General features: G+C 36.9%; 1 protein-coding gene across 2 annotated transcripts; it reads right to left on the bottom strand.

Moving 5' to 3' along the window:
* Positions 1–3141: 3141 nt before the first annotated feature.
* On the bottom strand, positions 3142–4447 carry LOC106522290 (spore coat protein SP96). Of its 2 annotated transcripts, none has more exons than XM_014015253.1 (4): positions 4309–4447; positions 4123–4231; positions 3866–3940; positions 3142–3755 (listed from the first exon to the last, which is right to left on the bottom strand). In XM_014015253.1, exons 1-4 carry the CDS (start codon positions 4385–4387, stop codon positions 3497–3499), a joined length of 522 nt encoding a protein of 173 aa, XP_013870707.1. In that variant the 5' UTR covers positions 4388–4447; the 3' UTR covers positions 3142–3496. The 2 variants fall into 2 exon arrangements, with proteins under 2 accessions (XP_013870707.1, XP_013870708.1); XM_014015254.1 differs by having other exon boundaries at positions 3142–3752.
* Between the last annotated feature and the right edge of the window lie 5260 nt (positions 4448–9707).

The raw sequence follows: 9707 nt of genomic DNA, 5'->3' as shown, positions 1-9707 counted from the left end.
GGCTCAGGCATACTTTATTTAGGAAACATCAGTCAAAGTTTAATAAAAGGTTGGACTTTCTGAGAGTGGACAGTGGTGTTGGTCTCACCTCAGTTCTCTGATCTTCTGATGAACCCAGCGAGCGTTCAGCTGACTGCAGTAACRACCCGTCTTTGTGTGAAAGCTGCAGGAATAACAACCAGTCAACAAATGAACATTTCTTTGTTGTATAATCACAAATATTTTATTGATACTTTATTTATGATACATTCACAAAAATGAATATTTTCTGTCTGTATCTTGGACTTTTCAGAACAGTTYAAACTGTTTAACTGTGTTTATTAACTGTTACGCTGTGGCTGTTTTACATTTTAAACACCTTCATTGTGTTTAGAGGGGTTGTTTTTACTTACATGACTGCAGTGACACAGGAACCACTGGCTTTCTGGACCTCAAACTTCAGKATTGGCTCGGTGATCTCCTTAGAGCTGACTTTCTCACAACAGGTAGTCAACTTCTCATCTGAAAAGGACCAGTGTCATAAATTTGAATCTAGAATGTGTAAAATATTCTATAATTTTTTTTTACCTTGAGTTTTATCTTACCTGGGAGTCCAGATGCGAGCGACAGGACAGCAGTGACCAGTGCGATTCTCAGCAGGTTTCCACAGTCGATCATTTTTAGACAATAAATTTGACCCTGAATTATTGAGGAAATATTCTCTGTTAGGTTGCAATTTCCTGTCCTCCCTTGTTGATCTGACAAATGACAGACGGCAGCCTTATTTTAACAACTAAAAAGCAGAAGTGTTCTGCCTCTTCAAACGTCTGAGCAAATTACTCAACAACCTGAGAATGAGTCCGCAGAATGAACAACATGAAAAAAAACATTCATCAAACTGTTTGTCATGCCTCAGTGTTGGGGTGTGAGGATCCCTAAAGCTGGTGTCARAACTTGAATTTATAAAAGAAGAAGTGATATTTTTCAYAATACTTTCCCACCCAGAAACACAMTGAAGKAYCGCAGTGCTGACGTSTGAACTCTTACACTTCATCAGTTCAGCTCATCACACAGTATCAACTGGAGGATTACTCATAATGTAAAAGTCACTGTAGATAGATTTTAAAAGGAGACTTTTAAATTGTTCTTTTTCACATTTAAATCATTCAGTTGGAGTCCATAACAAGGGGAAATAAAAGTTTTGGTCTGAATTCCTCCTTATTGCAACTCTACAAGGCCCTCTTTCACCCCTTTTCTGAGGTGTGTCTCAGATCAGCTCATTTTGAGGCTGTCTCTTTAAGTCCACACCTCGCCCCCCTCCAGCTTCCAGAGTGATCTAGTCTAGTTTGAGGGTTTACAACAGAAACTTTTTATTTACAAATTAATTAAAAGATGTCAACAAGGGAAGACTTGTTCATCCAGCCTCACATGCTGGAACCAGAGTCTGACCCAGAGCCAGAGGAGGGTGAAGATGACCAAATTGTAGTTGGTAAATCCAGACCTTATTTAGATGTTCCATTGCAAATACTGTGATGTAATAGTTCCAAAAACTTAATAGAGAATAAAGAAAATTAAATGAGTTGAAAAATATGACCCAATCAGAATATAAAGATACATTTGCAGMAGCAGGAGAGAATAAATTCTAATTTTCTGAACTTTTAGAGACTTCAACACAACAAAATACATTTAATGGCTGAWAAAGTGTATACTGCATGATGTGTTCCCTTTAAAGATGGTTCCTCATTATAAAGAGGACAACTGTTGGTCATACCTGGATTTCATGATATTTTACTCATTGTTGACRAAGCTGGAAATAGTTACTCAGTGTTGATTTATGTTTGTTGCTAACAAGGTGCCTACAAATCAGTCTGTGGGCGGGGTTATAMCTCTTCAGAGAGTTTTCATCTTTTACTGCTGTCTGCTTGTGTCATGAACATCATTTGTCCACTGTCCAATGGGCTCACGTTTTGGACTCTAATAAAAGAAGTCGTCTGCTACAGGTCTCTTCACCCACCTTGTCTACTGCCTAAATGTTGACAAGTTATTTATTTAATCCCACTTAAAATGAAGATAAGCAGACCATTATTACAAATATGGTGGTTCTGACAGGGCATTCAGGGCCTAGATTTGAAATGGAAACATTGAAAAAAAAAATACAGCAATATTAGTATATATGGAGTCAAATGAGTTGAGATGAACTCCCACTAACAWGGTTAAAGGTCAGCCTGAATGAGTCGACACCCTGTAAACCAGCTGACCCTTCCCCAACTTCCTGTTCCTGTCCTGAAGAGAGACGATCAGTTCACACCAAGAGCCCTCCCAGTCAATCTGACCAGTCAAGATGGTCCATCCACCTGAGTGTCTCACCTGCCAGGTGTAGCAGGCCAGATTAACCCTTGCTCAGATTAAAACTGGGCATAGTTTGGGCSAGGCTAGAGTATATCCCAAATAAAACACGTCCTAGTGGCTAAAATGAGCTGTAAAATAGACGAGACCAGAGAAACCCACCCCTCAGGCCAAACTATACCCATCTCTATACCCATAATCTGGCTTTAGGGGAATTGGTTTACCAAACTCATGCTGCTGTTGCTTAAAGCTGTTTCCCCAATAAAATGTTGAGAATTGAGTCATTCTTATGTACGTATGACTCAAAACTACTGATATCATGTGGTGTAATCTGGCTTGAGGGGTATAAATTGGTGRATAGGTTGGAATATACCTGCAGTGTAATCTGGCCTAGGCCCCTTAACCCCAGTTCTAGTGTGTACAGGGGGAATAAATGGCCTGTTCCACTGGTTTTTAATGTGTCCTCTGTATAGCTGATTGTTTGAAACATTTGGTCTCATTCCCTCCTCAGGACCCCGTCCCCTTGCCTGAAAACATTTGGACTTAAAATAAAAATAAAATCAGTTTCCCTGCCTGTTTTCACTTCCTGTTTTTGAGGTTGTAAAACGGTTTCATTCGTTTCATTTCTTTATTTAAAGGTTAATGCACGATCATCAACATTTCAGCAATGCAACGTGCCAGAATTATTACAATAACTAATTAAAATTCGTTATCTAAAACAGATGTAAAACGAGACTTCATGCACAAATTTTAGCTGCACTTGGCCATTTTTATGGTTGAAAATGGATTTATTTTACATGAACAAAAAACACAAAATAATGTTAAACAAGAACTGTTTATTAATAAATTAAACCTTGAAGTTGACACAGCCTCAAATTAACAATAAAAATGTCTTTCCAGCAGACAAAAACATCTTCAAAACCATTTCATGCTATCAGCATGTGTTAAACGTCTCACTTTGCATGTACATTTTATAAATACAGCAATTAAAATAAAATTCCACCACATCAGAACAACTAAATTAGATTTGATAAATAAATAAAAAATAACTTAACCAAAATTGAAAGAGACTAGAAATTTAACTTAAAAACAAATATTTAGTATCAGTGCGTTCTGCAAGTTCCCAACCAAATGTCAAATTTAACAGATGTTCACGTCGCTGCTTGTTTTATCAGCTGCTGGTGGAGGAGGCGAAGGTCCACTCCTCACCGCTTCCTGAAAAACTCCCATCAGCTGTGGAGGCAGAGGAGGGAGGAGGAGAGGAGGAAGGAAACAGGGTGGAGGATGAAGGGGAGGAGGCCACAGAGGATGAAGGAGAGGAGGCCATGGTGGAGGATGGAGAGGAGGCGGTGGAGGTTATGACGGAGAGGAGGGAGGCTGATGATGATCTGAACACAGGAGAAGTTGTTRTCTGAGCCCTTGATCTCCTGCTGGGGAAATAGTAAAAAGATTTTAAGTTTGAGGTTAAAAATTCAACAAACATTTAAAAACCTCAAAGGATAAAACGATGATCTGAGGTTCTGAAAAATGATAGACTCACCTTAGTTCTTTGATTTTGCGGAGAACCCAGGGAGCGCTCAGCTGACTGCAGTAAAGAGCATTTTCTGTCTGAAAGCTGCAGAAAATAAAGATTTTTTAAACAAAACACAAAATATTTCTAAACTGTTATAAAACATTTCCAAATATTGTCCAGTGAGCTTCTTTTCTTTACTTTTTAAAATTCTGTAAAAATACGCAYAACACTTCCTTTGTTTCTTTTCCAACACATGCAGATTATTTAAAAATATTCTCACTTACATAACTGCTTGGACACATGGAGGATTCGCTTTCTGGACCAAGTATCCCAGAATTGGTTCTGTGATCTCAGTTTTGGTGACTTTCTTACAACAAGAAGCCAACTTTTCATCTGAGGAAAAACACACAGTTTCAAATATTTTGTAAATGAAAAAAAATGTGCTTTATGTCAGTGAAGCTCAATCTTACCTGAATGTCCAGAAGTAACAACCAAGATGACGGCGACCAGCACACTTTTCATCAGGCTTCCACAGCTCAACATTTTCATTCTTAATAAATACGAGGTTAAATACAAAAAAGTATGTTTCTCCTGCGTCGGTCACTCTTCCTCTCCAGAGAACTTGCTGAACTGACGACCGTCTGAAGATTGTCTCTACTTATGGCCCCAAAAAGCAGAAGCAGCACCTTTTTTTTGCCATCATCTACTTTTCTTTTTCCCTCCTCTTAGAACACGTGAATGAGTGAGAGATGCTGATTTCAGGGGAATTCCAAAGAATGACCAACAACTTGCACAGGAAACACTTTCAACATATCCTTTCATACGGAAAATTCAGTCACAGACATTCCTGATTATCAGGGCGTAAGGGTCTCTAACAAGTCAGAGCTCATCCTGGAAACAGAAAACTTACTCACAATGTATATACACTGCTCAAAAAAATAAAGGGAACACTTAAACAACGCACGCTAACTCCCGATCTTAATCAATGAAATGTTCGCATTGAGTACTTTGTTCTGTACAGAGATGAATGTGCTTCACAAAAGTTTGATTTACTTGGAGTTAGCGTGCGTTGTTTAAGTGTTCCCTTTATTTTTTGAGCAGCGTATTAAAGAGTTTATTGTAAAAACATAATAATCATTTAAAAATCTTCAAGACCATGTTTTTTCTTTAGAACATCACCAGTCTTAATAATTTAAATTTTTATTTTGTTTCCATTTCTGCTTTTTTTAGGTCGACATGTTTTGCTTCTGATGTTCAGATCAGGACTTCACTCATGTTGTGACTGCTCTTTAATTTACAGCATAAATAGGTGACCCTTCAGTTGCGATGACATCAAAGATGATGTCCGCAGAGGCTGGATAAGACGCTAAAAGATTCTTCACGCTGCATCGCAAGAGAATATATTTGTTGTGTTGTGGATGAGAATTTGTGGCCCAAAAGATAAGAACATCAGGAGGTGAAGGAAGACTTCTCTGTAACTCCTAAATAAAGCATGTGTACAGTTTTCCTTAAAGAAGCAACGTCATGTAAAATCAACTTTTTGGAGTTTTATATCATGTTATAATGTTATCCTTTCATCAAAAACATTCCCAGAGTCTTGATTTGACTCAGTCATGCATGTTTAAGAAACACTGCTGTCCTGAGACAGCCAGGCGGGGGAGCAAAACCAACCAGTTGGGCCTAGAACCGCCTTTTGGGATCAGCTCCTCCTCTGGGCTGTGTCTCCAAGTCGAGATTCTGCATCATCTTCCCCACTACTCCTGCAGGCTATCGGCAGCAACAACTAGCAAACAACTGGTGAAACCGCATCTAATAAACTAATATTTGGTTTCATTTTCCACTAAAGTGACGCAAAAAAATACCTTTGAGGAAATGYATTGTCAGATGCCAAGGAGACTACCCTCTTTCCCATGGTTGATGCTGTTCTTAAAAAACGGTTGGACTTCAGTTTTGAAAGTAACCCTCCGACGAAAATAATAAAAAAAACTTTGCATTTGTGCAAGCCACTTCACTGATGATAGCTCTCTGAACAAAAGGGAATTTAACAGTGGACTAATAATAAGCTTATCACTAAAAGATGATGCAGTTCCAAACCTCAGAAGTACACAAACACTGCTGTTGTCTGCCCAGGTAAGCTGAAACTCGCTGTTTTGTTCCTATCTGTGATCAAGGGTTGTAACTTATATTACAACCATTACACATTAATCATTACTCTCTACTTGCTCCGGTTCTTCAGATAACGTACTTTCTGTGCCTAACGTGCGATTGGTCAAATAGTAAGGTTCAATTGTATCCTTTGTACATTGTATAATGTTGCTGCTTTTTTAAAATTATTATTGCAACAAAATCCAACGTTGTTATGATGACGTGCAGAAATGGCGTGGGGAAAGTTGTAGAAGGTTCTTAAAGAGACAGAGGCCAATTTTAAGGYGCTTAAAAATGGCTGTGATGTGAAATCAAGTTTATTTTTGATAAACACATATAAACAGCATTTTAATAACAACTGATGGTATAAAATTGAACTATATGCCTGAGAAACAATATTGGGCCTTTAAAAAGATTGTCCAACAACATGTTAATATTTCTACGACTTTTTTTGTGCTGCAGTGCTGTTTTTTCCTTGTAGATCCTTTTGTAGTTTAAAATAAATGACTGCAACCAATCACAAATTATAAAATGTAAGACTGGATCTAAATTTCAGTTAATAGGTCACAAAATTTCCTTCTGTATCACAATGACATGCTCTGTCAACAAATTGCAGCACAAACAGTAAAAGCGGAAATGTGAATCCTATCCAGTCAATCCCCCACAATTACAACAAAGATGCAGTCATAGTTTTATCAGAACAGCTACACTGTTATATTGAAAACATGACAAATCAATGTGAGTCTTATYTGTACAAAATGACACAAAGGCCTGACATTCTGATGGTACTGATATGTTTGCTCACTCAAACATTTAGTTTTGAGAGATGAACTAAGCATTATGAACAAGAAACTGAGTTTTGCAGGTAATCCACAGTGTGTTATTTGTACACATTGTTTTGAAAAATGTCAAAAAATTATTTAACAAATCCACCTTAGGAAATGAGTAAAACTATAACTGTGTAAAACTTGTGGTTTTGATTTTATCTGTACTTCTTACCAAAGCATGCATGCACACACAAGTTTGTATATCTATCTTAATTGACTTCCATTGATTTCCAGTTGTTTCTATTGCTTAACCCTGAACTCAAAACCAAACCCCCACAGCACCTAACCCTAAAGTAATACTAAACTCAACTCCTAAACCTAACCCCAAACCAAAAATGGARTTCCACCATATTAGGTCCCCATAAGGACTACTAGTCTTGACATGTACACCAGAAATGCTCCTAAATAGGTAGAGCACACACATATTCACGGAGCTCTGTTTTTAGTAGACGCTAAAATAATCTTAATAGTTTTTTCTGTTTTTAATATTGTTCCTCATTCTATTAAAGTCTTTTAAAATCTATTTTCTTTCATCTTTTTATTAATATGTTTCTATTGTAAATGATAGCCAGAAGCCAATCTGCAACCAAAACCTGTATCTGCAAACCTTAAAATGTGTGCATTTAACATTTTAATATAGTGCAAGAGTTTAGTAGCGACAGAAAAAGGAAATGCCGGCCAGTCACTGGAGTAAAATGAAAACACTAACGTAGAAAGACAGGAAATGACTCGTTCCGTCAAACTAAAAGTAGCACCATTCACAGGGTTAACTTGGAATTTGGTGACTTATTGTAAAATCTTAAATGCTTTCTGTAAAAAGAAACTTAAAGACGTAACATTTCTTGAAAGAATGTGCATCACCTGTCGCCTTTCATTGGTCCGAGGTTTACTTGTGTTGAGAAATAATAGAGTTGTGCGTCAAATTATTGAAAATAACACTAGCAGGCACAATCTAATGTGATGTCACAAGATCTGCTGAGTGTGATGTGAATGACTCTCAGCTCAACCACGTCAATCTTCAGTAAAATATCTGTACAACTTACAGACATTTTTCTGTGTCATCCATCATCATAAGAGTTTAGATTGAATTGATATCATTACTAAATTATTTGAATATGATTATCACTATCATAATCATTATTTTTTAAATTTTTGAAAAATATTCTTCAGACACTGGCTTCTGTTTTGACTTGTTTTAAATTCTGACTGTCAGGAAAAAATATATTTATCATTGATTAAAAAAAAATCCCTCATWCTGTCTTTTGATTCACCCAGGCTTAAAAATGTTCTTATACTTTAATAAAAGTTGAAAATTTTATTTGTTTCTGCAGCTTATTTCAAATTGTAAAAAAAAAAAAAAAACATCACCTCAGCTGACATGAGTCTCATTAGGAGATAAAAGATGAGACAGCAAAGAAAACACCAAAAAAAAAAGCAGAAGTGGAACAGGAAGGAGACGGGTCCACTGTGGGGTTTTTGCCTAAAGTTTTGATTGTTTCACGTTTTTTACTTAAGTAAAAACTGACTGAGCTCTTTCCATTTGCTTGATTAAAAAGCAATGATTACCGTGCACGCATATGATTTTGGACGTTTAATTAGCAGAATAAAATGGAGAGGAAGCTGTGCAGAGATGTGAGCTGATGATTAGAAGATTAAAAGAAATTAATCTTCCTGTCCAATTTCCCCCAAAGCCACTTCTTCTTTCTCGGTTGCAACACATGGTGTGTTTCTCACAGTTTTTTTTATAAGTTTGGAGTATTTCTCTTAAAAATAGTTACTTTAAAAAATTTACACCTAACCCTTTTTAGAACTTTCATCTCTGGAAAAAAAACTCCCCAGAAGTCCTAGTATTGCAAAAGCATGAAGCTGACAACACTAGGGGTGCATTTTGATTTGATAAATAATGTTTCTTAATATTTTCCAGCTGTTCAGAAGTGTGGTCAAAGTCTAACATAGTATCAGTGCTTAAGAACGCGCCTGTGACATGTTTTAATGACTACCGGCCTGTGGCCTTAACCTCTGTTKTAATGAAGACTTTTGAGCGACTGGTATTGAACTACATCAAGACTCAGATTCCAGTGTCTGTGGATCCTTTCCAATTTACCTACAGCCAGAAGAGAATAGTTGAAGATGCTATTTCTTTGGCTTTGAACTCTATAGACATTTGGATAACGGAAAAATTTGCATTAGGACACTTTTCATAGACTACAGTTCTGTTTTTAATTCACTTGTACCTGTGCAACTCATTCACAAACTCTTGGTTTATGTGACTATTTGCAAACGTATTTTAAACTTCTTGACTTGCAGACCACAAAGTGTTAAAATTAACAACTGTTTATCTAACRAACTGATTGTGAGCACGGGTTTGCCACAAGGTTGTACTTTAAGTCCTTTGCTTTTTATCTGGTACACTTATCATTGTGTTGCTGTCCATCCCAATAATATGATCATCAAATATGCAGATGATGCTACTATTATTGGTTTGGTGAACTCTAATGACGACTTATTATCAGTCTGAGGTGGAGCATGTTGTGCAGTGGAGTGAACAAAACAATTTGGTGCTGAATACTTCTAAAACATGTGAACTGATTGTGGACTTTGGCAAAAAAAAATTGTGTTCATCTGCCTGTTATTATAAATGGCACATAKAGGGCCGATAGTGAGAGGGACCCTTTCAAAAGATTTGAGATGGCATCTACGAAAACACCAATATTATTGTGAAAAACACAGAGACTCTTCTTTTTATGCAAACTTAAGGAGTTCACTATAAACAGACATTCAGCGGGTAAAATAAATATTGAAGACGTCAACATTTTTCTCAGTAAATATATTACTAGAGGTGCTAATGACATGAAATTTTCACCAGATGTTGGTAACAACCCAAGTGATCCATACAT

The sequence above is a fragment of the Austrofundulus limnaeus genome, unplaced genomic scaffold (assembly GCF_001266775.1).
Source record: "Austrofundulus limnaeus strain Quisiro unplaced genomic scaffold, Austrofundulus_limnaeus-1.0 Scaffold126, whole genome shotgun sequence".
Lineage (NCBI taxonomy): Eukaryota > Metazoa > Chordata > Actinopteri > Cyprinodontiformes > Rivulidae > Austrofundulus > Austrofundulus limnaeus.
The sequence above is the reverse complement of the archived record's forward strand: the minus strand, read 5'-3'. Positions and strand labels throughout refer to the sequence as shown.